The following is a 21,842-nucleotide window of genomic DNA, read 5'->3' on the forward strand; positions in this document are numbered from 1 at the left end:
AAGAAGTTTGGAGTTGTTAAAGATGCTTTAGGTTCCTTGAGTTCAAATGATCAATTTTGGACAATTCTGTACTTTCAGATTTGTGGGAATAATTTAGGAAGGCCTTTTTGTGTTAAAGCATGACCAAGGTCCACTTATGCTTGAGTTTGATGTGGAAGAAAACAATAACTTCAACCGAGTCAAACTAATTCAGATGAACTTGAATAGAGATGACGAGCCAGGCCCTCTCCCGACATTATTGGGGGGAAATTGTTACTGATTTCAAAACCTTGGATGGTCCTCCCAAAAGAGTGGAATCTGGAAAAGGGGAGTGGTACGGTGAGCAAGGGGACTATAGTACTTCCATTTCATATGAGTTACTGTATGTTCATGCGTAATATGAATCATTGAAAATACTTGTCAAACATTGTTTTTGATATGCCATTTAACCTAATAGATACATTTTTGATAAATAAGAATATGTTTACATTGCACTCTGACTCTGTCATTATACGGCGTTTCTGTGGTTGTTGTTTCTAGGCCCCTGGTCTGGTTTAGGGGCGCGGAGCCTTCGGGATACACCTGCAGTGCGTTTTTAGTAGTGGAGTTCTTAAATGTTGGAGGGATCGGAGTTCACTGGAATATTGCTACTCCTTGTTGTTTGCCCTAGTTCAATTGTGTGCCTTTTTCCCCCTGCCACCGTTTTAGCACTAAAATATGGATTATGCAACCATGTCCTGTGGTCTGAGACCACCAAAAAAACATATTTCGTTCAGATGGTACCACGCGTGTGTGTTGGCAATTAGGTGAGGAATCCAAAGACAAGTGTGTCTCGTCTACATGGAGGTGGGCGTGTCATGGTTTGGGCCTAGCATTTTTATTGAGGGATCCATGAATGCCAACATGTACTGTGGCATACCGAAGTAGGGCATTATTGCAACATGATGTAACGCCAAACACTTTCAAAATGACTATGTTACTCATGGAGCTGAAGGTAAAGTTTATGGATTGGCCAAGCATGTTTCCAGACCTAAAACATATTGAGCAGTAGGGCAGCCTCTAGCGGAAAAGGGAGAAGAGGAGTGTACAGTAATGTCTCTAACACATACTTAGCTCGATGATGTCATGGAGGAGTAGAAGAGGTTCCAGTAGCAACCTGTGAAGCGCTGGTGAACTCAATGTACTCAAAATGTTGGTACTTTGAGCATAATTTTGTCATTTTCATTGTACATATGATCACTTTTGTTGCAAGAGGATTAGACTTTAATGTATGAGGCAATAGAAAATGTATGCTGTGACAGAAGCTGTTCGCAGACTACTTTACATTAGTGATGCACCGAATATTCGGCCACTGAAAATTTTCGATGGCTATTTTTGCCATTTTCGGCATTCGGCCGAAATAAAATTAAAGACGAAAGAATATGGCCAAAAAAACACTGCAAGCAAGCGTCTGTTTGAATTAAACATTAAACATGAAATAAAACCAAAAATAAATGTTTGATGCTATGTGCATTGGTGGTACATTAGTCCAATAAATTAGAAAATAAATTATTACAGTGAACTGATTTGATTTTAATCAGAAAAAATGTCCTCAGACAATAATAAAAGAAAAAAAACTAATAGTACAAGGAGACATAAGGTATAGTTAATCAGCTAATGGCACCCATGCATACATGAAATACATTCAATTAAAGTCACACAGAACTGCTCTTGTGCTCTCATTATGTAAACAAACCCGAAACAGGTTAGCAGACTTACTGTATGTAGAACTACGGGTTAAGAATGTCTCTGTTTAATTGCTATTCCGTGAACACAATATTAATCAGGATGTCATTTTTAGACTAGTTGGGGCACGTCCAACATATTTCAAAAAGGTTGAACTTAATTCCACTTTAAAACTTTAATTGCTAGTCTGCAGAATCTGGAACTGAGTAGGTATTAAGATGTGAGTTACTCTAAGTGAAAATACCTGTCTCAATTTTGGAGTGGTCAGTCCTCTCAGTCACCTTCTCCTGGCTGATGAGATAATCAATGATCCGCACACCAATTGGCGGCTCGGTGTGGTTCCATTCCATGATGAGCAATGAGCTACTCGGCTCATAAGTGTAAGACAATTTCAGCCTGGAAACAAGAGTAGAAAAACAAAAGTATTTTTATTTAATTTAATTTTTGTATTACATTTTTTTTTAAATAATAATAAATTAAAAAAAAGAAGAAAAAAAGAAAGAAAAAAAAAAGAAAAACAAAAGTATGACTTATTGGTGACACACAGTAACTCGACAAAAGAACAGAAACTCAAATCAAAAGCTGGTCTGGTAACGTGATAGTACTATGACATGTAGTTGACAGTAGTACTGTTTCTACAGCATGTATGGGTTGCATACATTGGTTGTGGAAGAGGTGCACAAGTTGGGAGTCCATCGGCTCCAAAGGCACTCGAATCACACCGACACCAGTCATCAATCACGTCACCCCTCCCTGAACACCACAGCATGCTCATCATTGCCTCTTGAAGAGCCTGTGAAAAGGCAGAGACAAGGACGACAATAACAACTGTGTAAACAGAAGGAGGCTTGGCAAGTTCAATTTAAAACCGTTTATAAAATCTAAAATCTAAATATATTGTTGGGTATGATGAAGAGATGAGATACAGATACATTTCTAAATATTAACAGTCTTAACTTTGATACAGTAGACATTCTTGTAAGTATTTCGATATTCATGTGCTGGTTAGCCAACATACTCGTAACACTACTTTGACACGATGTTTCCGTAGTGCAGCGTGGGATTTTAGTCAAGTTTATCTATGTACGTTGTCAAGTGCTACAAAGTTTTCTCATGGCCTATCATGGAGTCCGTGAAGGGCCGAGGGACCAGGACTGCTGCTGAGTCCCAGAGGCTAAAAAGGTGCACAAATAGTTCGGCCTGCACTCCCCCACGCTACATTACCTCCTGGTCCGTCATGTTCTGAGGGGTTCCCTCACATTTCCCACATTCTGATCAAGGTTTGACACCCTTTTTTTTGTTCTCTCAAGGCTTTTTTACAGACCAAATGTAGACTGAACAATAGTATAAATATTTGTGAAAAAATAGTAAATTTATAAAATTGTGACATAGGAGGTTCGGGCCAGACGCCAGCAATATGTCACTTTCAAGGTTTGTTACATACTGTCATGTTTTGTTGCGTTTTACTTTATTTTTTTAATTTTGTCTCTTTTTATTGCCATGGCAATTGTTTTGACAGTTTAAAAAACTGGCCAGGCATTTACAGCAGTTGTAATCGGCTGACAGGAATGCAATGTGTGGGATTCAAATTGAAAATGTAATGTATTACATCATAATTTATTGAAATTCCATGAACAATAACATTTGACACTTCACATTTTAATCCTTAGTTATTAACGCTATATGACAGCAACATACTTAACTTATAGTTTTATTTTTGTATTGATCAACTATAGAGTGGATGAAAAGGTATTGGGCATAAAAGAGGTCAAATTCCTTATACTTCCTGTACATATGTGTGCATGACAGAAAAAAAGGAGAACTTATTATTTTGTGTCTCGACTCAAATGCTTCTGATTATAACATTTTAGGACACGAACCTTGAAATTACCAGACAACTGCAGAACAGTCCTATTATTTATTTAATGAGCTTTTTCAATTCAAAATCATGTTCATTCATATCAAACATCACAAATGATATATTTTTTTTAATTGTCACTTGAGCCATGTAGTGTGAATATAGCATTAAATATCAAACATATATTAAGGAATCCCTTTGCAGAGCTACCCTTGAAAGATTAATAATGATGCCACGGCCTTCTTTTTTGTATTCAATACAAACATCTTTTTATGCATTCATTCTTCTACCTGCACAACACCAACAACCTCCAGTTAACCTTTGTCAATACCAGTTGCTGCATCGCTGACACCCCAGGAGGATATATTGACATTCACTTTTGCTAGAGCATTGACCTACAATATTGATGTGGTCAAACATGTCGGTGCACAAAAACACAGCACGGTCTGATGTTAGCAGAGTAAACCCTGATACTCAAATAGGAAGTTTATGTAACATATTTCTGAGGTTTTGAGAGCCGAATGACCACTCAAATAAATGTGAGGGTTTAATAATCGCAATCATACTGATGATTGCAGGGGTGGTCAAACTATGACGCACGGGCCCACATTCGTTGGTCTTTTTAATCTGGTGCAACAAAGATTGGTACAGAAATTATAAAATCAAATCATGTAATTATGACTACGTACATTCCTTTAGCGTTGTCCTGAAATGTCTGGCTGTCCACCAGGTGATGCAATAGGCAGTGTTACATTAATGTAATTTTGCAGAGCAGTACTAATCTGTTATTACTCTCCTACTACTGAAAAAAAAAAGTCGACAGTGAGTCGACAGTGAGAGCCGAGCATTTAAAAGAATGTGCAACTAATTACATGCTTTTTCACTGACGTTCAGTCAAAGGCTGTCTGCCTTATTTGCCAAGAAACGGTTGTGATTTTGAAGGACTACAACATCAACTGTCACTTTTCCACCAAATATGCTAAATACGCTAACAACCAGTCAACGCAAGAACGGACGGCTACCGCTCAGAGGTTGACAGCTAATTTGCAGCTCAACAAAAGCCACCTTTATCTGACAAACCGCCAACCAAGAATCAAGGACCAAGGCAAGTTAATTGCTGACATTCAAATTAGCAAATACCAGCAAGCCACTTTTCGAAGGGTAGAAACCATGGAAGAGACCGCAGGTAGCTTGTGTGCTAAGAGCAAGAACACATTTAAAATTAAATTAAAATCTATGACTCGTCATGTTGCGCTAATTGACAAAAACTAGGCTAGCTAGCAAAACAAAAAAGTAATTTACCATTAGGCTATATTCTTCGGAATTTGACTTAATTGAAACTTTATTTGAACCCCATCTGCCTTAGTGTAAGGTACAGCACATTTGAACCCCATCTGCATTAGTGTAAGGTACAGCACATTTCCTAGCTTCACAACAACAAAATAAACCACTTCAACTTCTGCAAAAGAACATTTTTTTTCCCTGGTGTGAATACAGCACTCCCATTAGCCTGTTTTTCCATCACCATGGAATACTAAAACTCCCTGAGCTTAGCATCTACCACAATGCATGTTTAATGTACCTAGTCATTAATAATTTAAATCTCAACCTCAGCAAGCGTATTCCAAAAAGCTCTTCCCTCTACGGGCACAACACCAGACACGAAGACATTGTCACTTGGAAAAAGCGAAGGCTCAAAAATACCTGTTTAAATGTTGATCTTCTAATAAAGGCATATTCTACTTTCTGATTGGTGAGGATTGACATGCACCTCTAAGACAAACTTCAACACACCTGATACGTCTCGTTGTTGGACACCAATTCATAGATGGGTGCTGCCTTGGTGATTTGCAATAGGACAGGCTCGGATTGCTGTCGCCCTTGAGCTGCCCTTGGGCTCATGTGGCAGAGATGGCAGGAACGAGGGCACTGGCCCTGGCTGGTGCAATCCATCCGGACGCCGGCTGCCATCCGCTTGGCTCCTGTGTCCAACAAGCTGGCAATATATGCTGGGTAGGTCAAAGTTCGAGGCTCCTTGTCATGCTCCTCTGATTCCTCAGAAGGTGAGTTACCTAAATGGAAACATTAAAGAACATTGATTAGCTGGAGGACTGCAACTTGAGGGGCCAATTATTTATCCGTTTCTAATGACAGTTATTCCAAAAAGGGTCTCAAAAACATTTTTTTTCAATGCACATCAGCGTTGTAGTTGTATTTTTAACTGGGCCCCAAATACCCCAAAATATCGAGTAGAGAGATACAGAAGACAACAAAGTCACCTGATCTTCGCATTGAGACATGCGACCGGAAATGAATAAAGCTGAACTGATAGAAAATGCCTCTCTTTTCTAGTAGCATGGCAAATCTCTAAAGCATTAATGCACACCCACGTTTCCATAGCTCCCATCTGGAGACTTTTGTGCTCGTCTACATCACAAGAGGAATGCTTAAGCAGTTGTGTAAATATTTAGGTATTATACAGCTCCATGCAGTTCCCTCAAGAACAGAAGCTGGATAGGGAAAGCGAATGTTCTCCTCTAAACAATGAAATATGCATTAATGTGGTAATGTTTGTCCCAAAGTGCTGTCGACCTTCACTTCCCAGCAACAGAATTGAAAGATCCAAGATACAAGCATACTATACATACATTCCACTAGGTAAGAACGACTCTCCTTTCAGTGATTTGCACTGTGGACATTTTTTTAGAGTCAAGGCACTGGTTCAAGTACCTGGAAAACAGATGATGACTTTATGAATCTTGTTAAACTCTGTGGACATCAACATCAGATTCACCAACAAGAAGACCAAACAGAACAGTTTTTATTGTTAGACTGTAAAAATGCTGGCGAATGAAAATAGAAACATCAGATATCGACTTCCAGAAAAACGACCCAGACAGATTACATTACATGATTGAAGTGCCAAATCGATGGAATTAAAAAAACAAATGAAACATAAAAATATACATACACCAGTTAGAACATGAGGATACATTTCAGGAAGCCTCTGTTCTTTTCAGCGATTTTACTACAAGCATTTTTTTTCTCTGCGGAAACAGTGGTTAGTTTTGTAGTTGGAGTAAATATTTACACTTGTCTTTCTTAGATTTCGTCATAGTATATGATTAGTTGTCAAGCTTAACAAGTCCACTCTGCCACAGTGAAATATCAACTGACATAAACACTTTCAAAAATGTTAAATATATTTGGTAAACAGCTTTCTAACTTAAAGTGAAGGCCCACTTTGCGTTCATAAATGCTAAAAATTTCCATCTTTTAATTGAATAAAAAAATAATAATACTTTGTACTTTTGTACTTTGTATGTATGTGAAAACAACATACATGAACGAGTCTCTGCATTATATTCTGAAGTCTTCTGAATGGAATTTGGTATTTTTAACACATCTAACTTCAACCCCAGTCTATGTACCTTTGGCTGTGATGAAACATCATTCCCTTTTTCAAAATGTGATAATTTAGCTTTGATTAATGTACAATGCAAAATTATTAATATTCCTGATGCCAGTGTGCCTCTGGAGTGGAAATTCCACTTGTAAGAAAGATAAAAGTAAAAGAAGCAAAATAGCTTTGACCATTATGCTGTTTTGTCATGAAGTCATTATTCTAGTTACAAGCTAGGCAGATCGGTTGGTTGTATGTTAATACAGGACAATTGAATGAAAGTTTAAATGATGGAACGCAACTTCAATTTTAGAACCATTGGAGCAGTGCAAGAATGAGAGCTTTCATTATTTTGTACATTCAATGTTTTTTCCCCCCACAACACTTTACTTTTAAAGAACAATGTTTTTCTTACAATTTTGTGTTACAAATCTTGAACTTCATTGGATGGCAAATAGTAAAGTTATGACGTTTTGCAGGGCTTCTTTAGGCTAATCAATTCCAGCCAAATAGACCCCTTGGTTGTTTGTGATATAACCACTGGGGGGCATTAAAGTTGCATAGGTTCAATCTGTGCAATTGCATACGTCATACATTAGTTACAGCACCTTAAATGTTAGAGCCAAATGAGCATGTGAAAAAAAGACCCTTTAATGCTAACCACACAGGCGCTCCAATAATCAAAACAATAACAGAATGCTAATGGCATAGCCTCATTTGTGTGTATTTGCGTGTGCATTCTTCTGTCACACGATCCCTATACTAGATGTGTCTCAGTGTGCATGCACCCTGAATGAATGTGTCCTTGACCTGATAAACATGCATCACAATGACTTTTCAATGAGGCCATTGGGACCAGCTGACAGATAAACAACCATTCACCAATCGGAGGGCTGTGCAGGTAAATGAGCTCTGATTGCAGGCGAGTTGCATCAAGAATCCAGCTCACACTTAGCGACCCCTTGGTGTGCATGTGCGTTGCTAGTGCGAGATGCCAAAGTTAAAAGTATTTCTGTCGATATTGACTATCTGTAAAATGAAAAAAAAAAATGTAGTACACACATATTTGAAAACATATACATTCCATATAACCCTAGCTTCCTCCCATATGTAAAAATTTGGGGGGAAGCTAGGGTTATATGGAATGTATATGTTTTCAAATATGTGGGTACTAAAAATTTTTTGCATTTGACAACAATACAATTATATACTTCAAGAAAAAGCAATGACCTATTATTTTGTTTGAGCCATGTTAGCAAGTACGATGAAACCAGTTGAACACTCTAAACAGGATTTTAATCATAATTTTGCTTAACAACAGGTGGAGATGCGGTAAATAAATCAGACAAAGAAGATGAAGGCAAGTCATGCCTATTCTCCACACCAAAACAATTTTTTTTCACCCACTCACTTTGAACCTGAAAACATGTAACTCCCTCCCCCTCCCTTAAAGATAGAGGTCCCAGCTGAATGTCTCTCATCATCATGTGGGTCACAACATGACAAAAACAATACAAGAAGAAGGATGTTGAATGTACGTCTCAAAGTGAAACCAACTAAGCCAACCCCAATTAGCGGCCCCAGACCAGATGGCCCGCAAGAGCAAAGCGTTCGGCCCATGAGACCAGCCCCGTGCCCAGTCGCACTTGTCATAACTGGGTTTGGAGAGTCCAATAAGTGTATACATTTTCACAAATGAGGAGAACTCAACATTGATGCCGTATTTGCGATATTTTGAGCAAACCATGTGATCATCGCTGCCATTTGGGCCACGGGAGCTAGTGTAGTTGTTTGTTATGTTGATTAGTGAAAAGCAAGTTGCTTGTTGCCCGGAATGTACTAGCCATTCATTCAAGTGACAGGCTTCACTAACAACTAACTAATATTCACCTTATGTAACATTTTAACATTTTTTTTTTGAGCTGTCAAAGTCATCCCAAATGCTGGTGTTGGGGGAGCTAGCAGTGGCTTGCCTGCACACCAAGTAAATCACTGTTTTCCTATCCTGTCTCAAATCACCCACAATTTTACAATGTAAACATCATATTAGCAATATAAACAGTCACTGAAAATAAAAGAATGAAAACGTTTGTGTTACGGTTGACATCACGTATCATCGTCGTAAAAAATTTGTTGTATGTATGACCGGGGTCGAACCAAACACTAAATGCAAAGGTTGCGTTCATTGCATTAATTTCACTCGTAATATCAAGCACAGTTTTAAAAACTTTATGAAACTAACGCCTACTAGTGTACTAACTAGTCTTATTTCGTGTGCTTCGGATTCCTCCCCCATTCCAAAAGTATCTGTTGCAAAAAAAACAAAAACAAAAACATACTACTAATGCTATTCAATTATTAATGAATTCTGAAAATAAAACTCTCTCTCTCTCTCTCTATATATTTACATATACATATATATATATTACCAACGGTAACCCAAACAATCCGGCCCGTGACCTGGCAACCTTGACATAATTTGTCTCTCAGTGAAAACTAATTGGGGGAGCCCTGCTCTAAACTTTTATTTGTTGAGCAAAGAAATGGCTGTGTACACATATTGTATTCTTATTAAAGTTGTGTACACTTGTATGCCAATTAGGAATGTTAAAATGTTGCTTAAACCATAGCCGTTAAGTTGATAAAGCTTTTCTTTGTGGCAGTAGTTTGCCTCTTGAACAGAATAATTCATTTATAATTGGGTCCTATGGGCAATTAAAAACAATGCAGCAAATTGAAAGTAAACCACAGTGTCAGAATGGATTGTGGTCATGTTAAAATGAGTAGGCAAGAGAAATGCTATCCACTGGTATCATGACAAGAAAGCTCTTACAATGCTCAGAAGGGTCTACCCCAAGTCCAGCATCCTGAGGCTATACACAAAGCGGAAAGAGTGGGATCGTGAGCACTACCCAAGAGGAACCAACAGGCCTTCAAGAATACATCAAGATGATGGCTCCCAGAGACGACCTCCTTAGTGAATGCCTCAGGAAACAGTAGCCCAGTAAAGAGAAAGAGCCAGATGGACGGTCATGGAAAGACATCTACTTGCATGGCTGGACTGAAAGACCGCATTGATCAGATCCCCAAAACAGGATATTACCGCAAAGACAACCAATAACAACCTCATTCACTCTGCTGTTCTGTGCTAGTGTATATGTGAGCCGGAAAGCTAATCTATTCTTAGCGTCCTTGTGTGCCGTGGGAGCAGATACAGTCTTTGCGCTGTGAGACGGAATTTCCGCCTCACAGCCATTGACCATCCAATCACAAAATAATAGTCTTTGTGTATTTTTTTCCTGGTAAAAAGTCTGAAAACATTATTATTTATGTCAAATAAAATATCTTACTACAGTATGTAGCCGTTGTTTTGATGTGCATCTTCAGTTCACTTTTGTCCTGAACAGTCACTTTATGGTGTATTTAAACTTTTGTTGGTTGCTATGTCTATTTATATCGTTTTTGATGTGACGTTCGAAGCGAAGAACTCCAGGTTATTTGGAGGCTGGCTGCTAGCTAAAGTTGGCTAAAAACACAATGGCGAAAGATGGACTTGTTCTAATAATTACTTATTTCATACACTTCTATTATAATTTCAACTTTTGTGCTGCTGGGGTATGCAAATAGAAACCTCAAGGAAGCTATTTTTGGAGAAATCTCAAAATCAACGGTTTTGTCCAAACAATCAATTTTTGGCCCTAACTCAAAATGTGAGGTTATTCTTATGTTAGGTCAACCGGACGTTAGTTTCACATTTGTCATGGTAGTGGTTTTATTTGGCATGTGTGAGGTTCATCCACTTTAACATGAATCTTTCAATCAGCAATTTTGTTTCTTTATATCCACAACCTTTATCCCTGAACATCCTTAGACTATTCTATTGTAAAGTGTTTGCTTTATGCTGGAGCAGAGGTTTCTGAAGGTGTCTGAGCAACTGACAAGCATTTTTGTTAAAGCCTACTGACACCTAACACAAAAGCTGCAGCAGCAGCAGAAAATGGATCGCTTCTTCGAACTAGAATGGCACTCAGTCAAGCGCATACCTCCTCCAAGGTCCAACAGTCCCTTTTAATTCAATCAATAAACCAGCCATCACTGCTTAATCATAATTCAAGCTCACTGGATCTGTAACAATGCAGCGTCTCGGTGGCACTCACTTAGCTTCGCTTAGTAACAGATTTTGCATGACCCTTCGTGAGTCTGGTGGATCAGTCACTTTTATTTTTGGCAACATCCATCCATCCATCCATCCACAGTGAACATTAATTGTACAACCTTCTAATGCATCATATCATCTTAAGAGTGCACATTTCTTTTTTCCACATCCATTATTTCGCTGTGGCTGGCATCTTGCGGCAGTTAACCTTGTGGAGGATAAGAGGATATGTGACTAAGAGACCACAATTATGTTTTCATTTTCTTCAATATGCACCACAAGCATAAGTCTGGAATTATTTCATAAACACTAGTTATATGGTTGTATGCCTAACTATCCACTTCAATGTGAACTGCTTGACTTTTTCCCCTTTATTTTGAAAAGAGGAAAAGGAATTGGAGTCAAGGGAACACTTACATTTCTGTTGCTTCTTTTTAAGTTTTTCTGTCTTTCTTCGGGACTGATTTACAAAAGGCTTGTGCAAAAACCGGCGCAAACATGATTGTGACTTTCTTTAATATCATTCAATTATAAATTTTGCCTAGGGGAGTAGCAAATTGCAAGGGTCCTAGTTGAATGAAAAAGAAAATAAATACTATACCGTACAATAAAAAAGTAGAGTAAGAAAAAAGTAAAGAAACTGCTTTGTACCGCATTATTTTACAGAAGCTTGCTGTAAATATTTGTTACTCCATGATGTCAGAATTTACAGTATTCAGCTGTATTAATGAAAAACGGTGCACTACTGTTGAAAATTCCCTGTATTTTTACAGCATTTTTTTTTACAGTGTACCTTTTAAATTGTAAATATAGTTCAGCGTTGTTGTAAAAAATTATTATATATATTGTATAAACTGTATTTTTATGACTTTGGCGAAGACTGGGGGGCGCCTCTTGCTTTGTATGCATAAAATAAGGAAATGGGCGTGTGCTCCACGGCGTTGCTTGCTGCGTTGCTGTTGGCCGCAGACGACCGGCGCTGCAGAACCACCTCCGAGATGGTTCTAAAAAGTGGTTCAGTTGTAACCGCTCGGCCCCGAAAAAGACCTGACATCCGGGGACAAAAAATGCCGCTTCGATGTGGAACCGGTCCGGTGGAAAAGCGCCATTTGTCTCCCCTTACGGCGCCCCTGGTGGTGTGTGGTGTGAAAGTAACTACGACATGTTTATGAGCACACTAAGTTATAAAATTAGTCTTCTGCAGGTCACAGGATAAGCCAAGGTGTAATCCTAATACTCCTCGTAAAAGATGAAGGACGTCGAAGACACATTTTAATGATTAAAAAACAAAATTGACAACATAACTACAAAACATAATGACCCGTCGTCAGCAAAGCATCTGAGATATTGCCATGTACAGTATGCTCAATTGTTGCTGCCTTATATATTTTATATGTCTGATTGTAGCACACCCTTTTTTTTAACCGCACAAAATTAGCATAATTAGGCAGCATTTACTCAGCTACAGTATTTCCTGGTGTATTGTAGCCTCATAGCTTGTTGATTATAATATATGTCAACAAATGTTCCCCCATGTGTTTATTAGCGCTGCTGTATTTGCTTAGTTGCCACAAGAAACCTACTTCCCTTTTTACATGACCAACAGAGCGACCACATGGGGTTTGTTTTGCGAGGCATTTTGTAACCTTTCGGGAATGTATGCATGTGAACACAACCACGGCAAGTGTGATTGATTACAAAAGGGAATTGTGTAAAACAATCAAAGGATTTGGTTGATTATATGTGTGAAATCACACTGGAAGCCTTTAAAGGGGACATAACGAAAACACTTTACACATATCGGAGTAATTTGTTGTGAGGTAAAAACAAACAAAATATGTTTTCTGTCCATAATGATATGCAAACAGTAATATAATGTGCATTAAATCTATTGTGTTATTTTGACACTTGTATTTAGCATTTAAGCATTGCACAAGACAACAAAGCAGGCAACAATGCTATTAATCATTCCGTGTCTGGATTTTAACCATCAAAATTCATTTCATGTAACATGATGCATCTGATTAACTTAATCTGCTGTTTGTTTGTGCTTCCTGTATCAGAACAGATTGACTGAAAAAGAAATTCATCCACAAGCTATGATTCTATGCTGACACCGAGACATCAAATTCCATTTGATAAGAAACCTATGAACTCAAAGAGGAAACCAAAAAGTGATAAAATAAGCATTTCCTTTTGCTCCAATGAGTTCCTCCTCAAAGGAATGCAGGGCGCGTGCTTGGGGCTGCAGATAAGCAGTTCTGTAGCTGATAACGGACACTATGGCCCTCCATTTCTGCTGGTGTAATGGTCAAGATTAAGCATCCAGTCAGTGTGGTTAATATTTTGATATATTTTCTACCACAGAAGCCTGGTGTGGAAAGTAATTTATGATAACAGCTGGCAACTAATCTTCTTTAAACTGCAGGACACCCACCATGGTCATGGTTTTCTGTCTGTGTGTGTGTGTGTGTGTGTGTGTGTGTGCATTTTGGTGCATTCTTGGAATTTGGGGCTTTTCTCGAAATTCCTGTATCTGGTGGAAGGCACATCTCTGTCATGAACGCTGATGTTGTTAAGAGCTTTTCTGATTCACATAACAGCTCTCCATTCATTCATTCCTCCCACACTCTCCGGTAAGAGAACACCAGTTCATCTGCCACCGCGCTGACTTGAGTCATATCTCCTATTTGCACAATGCTTTCACATTGCATGCATTCGCAATCCACGTTTGAAAAGGCATAAAAACGTTTATTTTTTATTTTTTGCTCTGCACATAAATAACCAATTATCATTCTGTATGATCAGTGTTGCAGGATTTTTAGTCCCCTGAGATGATGAGCCTAAACTTTTCTGTGGTTTCTATTTTGCCAGAGCATATTCATTGGGGTGTTTTTGCCTGTAATGTAACTTCAGTAGGATTTTACGCCACTAGATGCTGCTCGTGCACCACTGGGAAGGCAGCAGCTTTTGGAGCAACAAAACCATGTGCATGTTCAATTCAGCACACTGAAGCAAGGAAAAACACACTAACCTTTTGATTGTGTTTGGCCTGAGATGAACATTATATGGTTATGGAATGTAATCATGAGCCCCTGCTGTTGCCCGAATGTCAGAAATCAAAGCAGCCAGCAGCTTAGTAAATTGGAAAGCAGTGAGATGAGAAATTTGTATTTAAAAAATGCCTAGATTTAGAGGGATAATGTCTATGGAGGGGAAAAATGAAAAAATAATTACAAGCAATAAAATGGAACCCATATAAGAACCAGATAAACAATATGAGTATGCTGCATGTGATGCATTGTGAACGCTAAACCTGTGAAATGAAATACGGAGCAGCTCATCCTGGGAATGACAAAACATATTCTCATGGCAACTCTCCGCAGCAAGCAAGCAAGCATTTTTAAGCAACAACCTCAGCAGGAAGCATGCCACTTTCTAGATTTACCACAGTTGTCATGTAGCACAATTGTCATCTCTTCACAAAAGCACCCACACCTTTTAAATAACACTTGCACTAATCATGATATGAGGTGTGATCTGTTTTGTTGTTTGCCATAATTGTCATAATTGAAGCCCGATTTACTTCATGTAGAAAACTATTTATGTAATATGTTTTTGCTATATGCAGTTTAGCGAAGGACATTTCCGGATAAAAAGAAAACATTCATACAAATAAATGTCTTTAATTGCAATTAACATGAATGATGATTGGTTATAAAGCTATCAATTTGTTTTGTGGGTTTGCCTTCCCACCCAGTCGCTTGTGCACCCCTGTTTGTCTTCCCTCACCTGCACCTCATTAGCCCTAATTACCTCATATATTTGACCTTGTGTCTGATTCTGTTTGGACGCCAGTTTGTTGTACCTTATCGTCATGTTCGAGCATTACTTGTTCCATGTCGCTGACTTGATCTTGTTTTGTTGATCAAGCTTGCCTTTTGTCTCATGTTTTTTTGGAAACTGCTGCCTTCACAGATGGCTTACTAGTGTACAAAACCCTTTCTGCTTATTAAACAAGTGTGTTTGTGAAATCTGCCCTTTTGCCTTCGAGTCTTGCATTTAGGTCCTACTCCTCGTAATGTTCATGACAAAAGGGGAATCTGCCATACAGTGATTCTCAAAAATAGGATTAGTGGTACGCCAGATGGCTCAAGGTATGCAAAAAGAAGAAGAAAGAAAAAAATCAATGCAATCCAATTTTTTATTGGCACTAAGCAACTTTGAGAAGAATGGTAGGAACACTGCCACACAAAAAACTACAAATGTGCTACCTGCTTTATGGCATACATCACTTCCCTCTTTCCCCATTCGTTACAAAGACGGAAGTCAATTTGAATGTCGACGCACGATTACTGCTTTCCTAGCAGAAGCTGCAAAACAACTGAAAAGTTTTGTCTGAGGAGACAAAAAAGAAAAAGGGAAGCTACCCAGATAAAAGGACAGTCAGGGGTCAACATTGGCCCGGCTGGCGCAAGCTCCAAAACGACACAATGCGCTTGTCCTCATAGGAAATGTGGTCTTCCTTCAGGCATAACAACACCGCTTTTGTCCATATGGCGCCGCCATAATCAACGTCAACTTGAAAGTTCCTTACTATTGCTTTAAGTAAAAAAAAAATCGAAAATGTAAAGGGTCCATATCATGCAAAATGACCTAGCCATGCTACAATGCTAATTCCTCACCAAAAATACCCTCAAGGTGGTGTTTTCCTCCATTCACCCATCTCTGAGCATTCCAGCTCATTCCTGCTCTCTAAGCACCAGCCCCTCCCAACCCAAGAAAACAAGTGGGTCCTTACACTTCTGACTTCTCCGACTTTAAACCGGGAAGTGTGTATGGGAACGCCCCCCTTGAACTCGGAAAATTCCACTTGCGAAGTCGAAAAAAATAAAAGAAAAGTACCCCGACTTCACTAAAAACTAGATAGCTTCCGTCATTTATACATATTCATATTTATTATTATTATTTATTATATGAATATAACTTCACGTAACACAACATACGTGACAGGCCGCTATCTCCCTGCATGAAATTATACGGTGAACTACTGAACCGTATGAAATGCTTATGAAATAAGATAAAAACAATCAATTAAGTAAAATTGCCAGAAGGCAAGTTTGCTGGAGGTCAAAATGATTTTTGAGGACCAAAACAAAAAACAATTAATTTATTTTCACTTTGAACGCTTTCACTGGGAAAAAACAACTCTGATTTATCTGACTTCCGACCATCCTCGACTGCAGCAACATACCAGTGAGGACCCACCCCCGTACCGCCTCTGCAGACTAAACTCACGCCCACTTTGCCGAGAGCTCCAGACAGCACGTGACTAATCCCCGTGTGCATATGTTTACGCAGCCACGCTCGCAGGATAGAAAAGGCATTATCGGTCAACATTCAGTCCAAGTGAATTCACATCTCCCTTAAGTTTGATGAAAAGGAAATAATGACATACATGTGCAAGCTGGACCGGTTGAATATTACAGATCATATCAAGATCCAGGAGTGCTTTTTACCACCGCAAAGGCAGAAGGGGAGATGGTCGTTTTTGATGAACACTTGCTACTGTATTTTAATATTGGTTGTTGAGGTAGTAAGAGAGGCATGTTATAAGGTGGTACCTTACGTAAAAGGTTTGAGAACCAATGTGAAAGTTTACTTTTTAGTGGCTTGTATACACATCGTCTCTAGAGTGCATGCCCACCCGCCAAGTGTGAAATTACAACACAGCACGTACATCTTGTGCGAGGTGCCAATATCTTAAAATGTGTTCATCCTTCACCGTTACATACATTTACATAATAACATTTCCTCACCGAGTTCCTATACGCATAACTGGAGTGCCAGTGCAAGTTCCAAAGCCACTTTTAACCGAACAACGTTGTCTGAAATATGTCAAAGCCAAAAGGTTAGTAGAGCTGCACTGTTTTGTTGGATGCACAGATTAGCATTAGCATTAGCATAACAGTGCATCTTATAAAAAAAGTGGCACTTACTTGACAGCTCAGTGTCAACATGGTGGGGCTGGGTGGTATTTGTGTTTAATGATATGTTCACATGGACTGATTGGCTACACTATTTGACAAGTTTAATTTAGTGCTGAAGATGTGCTGCCTTCACGAGGGAAAATCCTTTTGTCATTACATTCACTGGCTATTTTTGCCCTACACTCGGGTGTATGGAGTTATGGTAACAAATTCCTGTCTGACTATTTGCCCAGCAGTATGTAAGGGGTGGGGTCACGGACTTATGCAGTATCTGAATGGACTAACAATAACATTTATTCGCCGTAATGAAAAGTGAAGCCACCGGTGGCCATCTTATTGCCACTCACTAAATTACCGAACGTGACGTTTTCTTGGCGGCGTTTTTACGTTATTTTCTATCTTTACAGCTGCTTACACTATTCTGCCATTGCTTTTTGGTCAATTCATATTTGAGGATAACATTATTATTTTAAAATGTATTTCAGATTTACAAGTGCCCAAAATGGGGCTTAAACTGTCAGTGTATAAATAATGTTTTTGAAGAGCTACTTGTGAACCACCAAGCTAAGCTATGCTACATTTGTATATAAATAAGCCATTTGTAGTGCTGCCAGAATGACTTAATTTTCACAAACAGTGTGCCGACCCTCAGCCCAAGGGCGCATCTCATTACTCTGATCTCTGCTTGCATGTGAGTGGCTTGCTTCTATGTGTGGTGTGCAACAAAATTATGTACAGCAAAAGGTAAACTAGATTTCCTCTTGCGGAATTAAGGAAAGGACATTTTAAATAGTTTAATTGTGCACTGGATTAAAATGTGCTCAATAAATTAAGTTGGAGAGTTTGAATTGTCCTTAGATGCTTATTAGTGTTCATCTTTCCTTGTGTAAAGCACATTGAGTTGCCTTGTGTATGAGATGCGCTATACAAATAAACTTGCCTTGCCTTAGGTGTGTGAGTGTGAATGGTTGTCTGTGGTTGTCAGTTGGGATCCTGATGCCCACCCACAACCTTGGAGAGGATAAGCGGTGTAGAAAATGGATGCATGGATGACATTAATTTTGAGTTTGACAAAGTTTTTTTTAAATAGTATAAAGAAAAAAAGAGGTATTGCAACAGCAATGGTGAGTTAAGTGAGACCCCCAAAACCACAAAGATGTGCATTTAAATAAGTAATTTTTCCCTCATACGCAGAACGCTGGTTCTGATTTGCACCCTGTGGTGGCCTCCTGAAGAGGTGTGACTCACGTTTGAAAAACCCTGCCCTAGAAATTACCCTGTAAAGTCTCCCTTTGAGTTGAAGATAAAATGTTATCTTTAAAAGCATTGATTAGTAATCCTTCACCTGCTGACTGTATGATGTCTCGATGTGACCATGAGTGCAGAAGTATCCTTGAGCAAGATGCTTCAACATGCAACAAATGGCTGACCTGCTCCTAAGCTTGAGTTAAAAATGTTGCTGCTTCTTTGATCCAAAGTTTCATTTTCTACTGCTTATCATCTTCATAGTGACAAGAAACAAAAAAACTAAACACATTTTTTTTTTATTAATAATGGCGTGTACAGTACAGATAATACTGATTAATACATTATATTTATATTACAATTAATATTAGAATGTTACTTAAAGTGCAAGTCAACCTTAAACATTTCTTGACAACAATATGTAATATGTGACCTCACTGGTCTAAACATGACACTCTGATTAATATAACATTTGTGGAATAAGAGTTATGAAGCAAAATCCAGCCATTTGTATCCACTGAAGATGATATCAATGTTGCTTAGGGCTGAGACAATCCAATCACAGCTCTCCTGCTTTCTGAAGCTGAGCTGTGATTGGTTGTTACCTGAGACCTGAGCATGTCATCTTTCAGTCAACAGCAAGTGGCAAAATGGCCGCCCCCTGAGATGGATACAAATGGCTGGATTTTGCTTCATAACTCTTTTTCCAAAAATGTAATATTAATCATAATGTCATGTTTGTACCAGCGAGGTCACATATAACTTATTGTTGTCAAGAAATGTTTATGGTTGACTTCCACTTTAAAACATTGCCTCGACAGTTGTTTGTGTTATCACAATGGTAGTACTAAGAGATGGATTCAGTTAGGCAAGTCCTCACTGAAGCCCAAGATACCAAATGTTCTCTTTTTTCAAGTGAATTCTCTTGTACCACCACCCAAAGTTAATGGTAAGAAACACATCACCGGCAAGCGCTAGCTTGACGTTCTCATAATGCAGCCTGTGTTTGTTTTTATTCGCCACTGATTTGCCAGAGGCTACAGCTGACCCAGGGAAAATAAATTTAGACATCCTTGATCTAAAAGGACCAGGAGGCCCGAGGGGTTCGCTGTTGGCCAAGTTTGTTAGATTATCCTCTGAGCTCTGTAGTATGCCACTAAATCTTATAAAGCAGCAAGCAATGCAAGGAATTGTACCACTACACAAATACAAAAGATAAAAGCTAATGTGTTTATCAGTGAATTAGGTTAATTACCACCAACAACCAATAGGTGAGGTGTGGCCTGTAAAGGCGGAGGTGTTTTGCATTAATATTATATGTATGAGGCATTTGTTATCTTTATTTATGATTGTTTGTATTCATGTATGCAGCTGCCCTTAATTTCTCAGAAGGGCGCCGAATAAATAGAAACCTTGAACCTTAAATATTTTTGTTAGCGACCACACATTTTGAATACAAAATTCCCACATCAACGTTAGACTGTAATTGAGGGGACAAAATGAATACTTTGGCTGTATGAGAGACCCTAAAAATGTGTTTTTGTCTATATTTAAAACTTTTGTTGTTGGATTAAGCAGAGCTGAGTAACAAACAGGCCCTAATTGCGTGCACCAATTAAAAGCTATGAATATTTTGCACCTAAATAACCACTCTGAAGCTGTTTGCTCATATTGCCAGGCCACTGTAATTAGCCCCCAGCAGAGTGCCAATAAAGCCGATTAGACTTGCTTTTAACACATGGATTTTAAGATCTGTTTTGACATGTGACACGGAGGGGTGAAAAAAATCCCCATAATCACGATTAACATAAATAATAAGGAAACAAGTTAGAAAACTGCACAAGTTCAGCTACTTTTAAATAATGACTCCACACCATAACCTCTCCCGTACACTTGGCAAACTTTCATGCCCCTATCAAGATAAAACCCTTGACTCAGCCTCATCCTGCTGAATCCAATCCACCTGCCAAGCATGCAGATGTTAACACTGAGATAGCTAGCAATATCTGACAAGCTCAGTAAGCCTTGATGGAGGCTTTATGTTTAAAGCAGTATTTGAAGTGTAGTGGGCACTGAGCACATTCTTTGTTGAATACAGCTGCTGACCACAGCCTGACAGAATTATGACTTTTCCTATATATTCTTCGGAGGAGGGAGTGCCTCACATATCTGTACGTGCGAGTCATAAATAAGTTTCAAGTCTTAACCTTCAAGTTTCAAGTCCAACGTTACTGCGACAAAAATCTAGCAAGTCAAAATAAAAACAGGTCATTACTTTAATAACTAAAGAAAGTAATAAGTCAAGTCATGCAATTTTGCTCAGTCACACCATAATGTTGCGGCAGTGCAATTATGTGTTTCGAGTTTTGACTGACTGTTTTTGAATTTTATATTGGATAAGTTGTAAATTTGTGTGTTTTGTCATTTTAAATACGTTTTCACAAAGTTGAATCCAAAAGTCAGATTCCGGAACTATAGACAAATCTGTCTCCCATTTCGAGATGGGTAAAGATATTTTATCAGTATTTGAAAGTAACTTATATATTTTTGAGAGGTTTTTTGTTGTTGTCGGAGAAAGCTTGGTAATATCTTTAGCTAAAAGAGGCGGTTGGAGCGTACCCCGAAGTGTTGGAATTTGTTTCTTTATCATACTTTTAACTTGCAGATAATGTAAAAAATTTCAGTTTTTTATCTTGTATTTTTGGAGCAAGGATGTATATGATATAAACATATTATCTGAGAAGAGATGGTGGAGATGTGTAATTTCTGCTCCCACACACCTAAATAAAACGATTGGTTGTTAAGTTGAAAGTCGGGGTTATGTCATAGGGGAGAAAGCCCGCAGGGCTCCACTTGGGCTTTTGTAATTTCTAGTGCCTTGGGGGAGGCCTTGAGGACCCTGTGGAGATTGGAGAGATCGTCAGCTGTTCCATGCCCAGGACGAAAACCACACTGCTGGAATCTGAGATTCAGACCTTCCTGATGGACCTACCTCTACAGGACCCCTGAGTAGACCTCAACAGGGAACCTGAGGAATATGATCCCCCTGTAGTTGGAACACGCTCTCCAGACCCCCTTGGACTACCACCCCAGTCTGCCAATTCAGACACATTGTCCCTGATGTCCATGCAATGCTGTAGAGGCGTGTCAATCAGGATAGCCCAACAACATCAAGAGATTTTTAAACACAGCAATGACCTCAACCCAGTGACATGAGAGATTCTAGACTCTGCTTCCTCATTGGAAGGCAAGCCAGTGGAATTGAGGAAGGTCTTCAAAGCACTCTCCCCAATGATTCAAAACCCCCGACGTCGAGGTCAGAAGTATCCCATCCACACTATGCAGTGATGTGATGTGCACTGCATGCTTCCCTGTCCTGAGATGCAAGGTGGTGAAGCTGAATTTCTTCAAAGTCATTCAGAAATTATTCTTCATAGCCTCTACGATTCCTTGACCGAGTTTTTGCCTCAGTGAGCACCAAAGCTG

At 38.9% G+C, this 21,842-nt stretch overlaps 1 protein-coding gene across 8 annotated transcripts in view; it reads right to left on the bottom strand.

Annotated features, from left to right (window-relative positions):
- astn1 (astrotactin 1) overlaps positions 1 to 21,842 on the bottom strand; it is a 309,454-nt gene that overhangs the window by 33,705 nt on the left and 253,907 nt on the right. For all 8 annotated transcript variants that reach the window (XM_086094600.1, XM_086094593.1, XM_086094620.1 and 5 more), the window contains 3 exons: positions 5,357 to 5,634; positions 2,364 to 2,497; positions 1,949 to 2,100 (listed from right to left, as the gene is read on the bottom strand). In XM_086094600.1, coding sequence (XP_085950726.1) covers positions 1,949 to 2,100; positions 2,364 to 2,497; positions 5,357 to 5,634 — 564 coding nt within the window. The remainder of the gene's footprint in view (positions 1 to 1,948; positions 2,101 to 2,363; positions 2,498 to 5,356; positions 5,635 to 21,842) is intronic.

This window comes from Leptonotus elevatus, chromosome 1, assembly GCF_054856555.1.
Source record: "Leptonotus elevatus isolate MCC_2025b chromosome 1, RoL_Lele_1.0, whole genome shotgun sequence".
Classification (NCBI taxonomy): domain Eukaryota; kingdom Metazoa; phylum Chordata; class Actinopteri; order Syngnathiformes; family Syngnathidae; genus Leptonotus; species Leptonotus elevatus.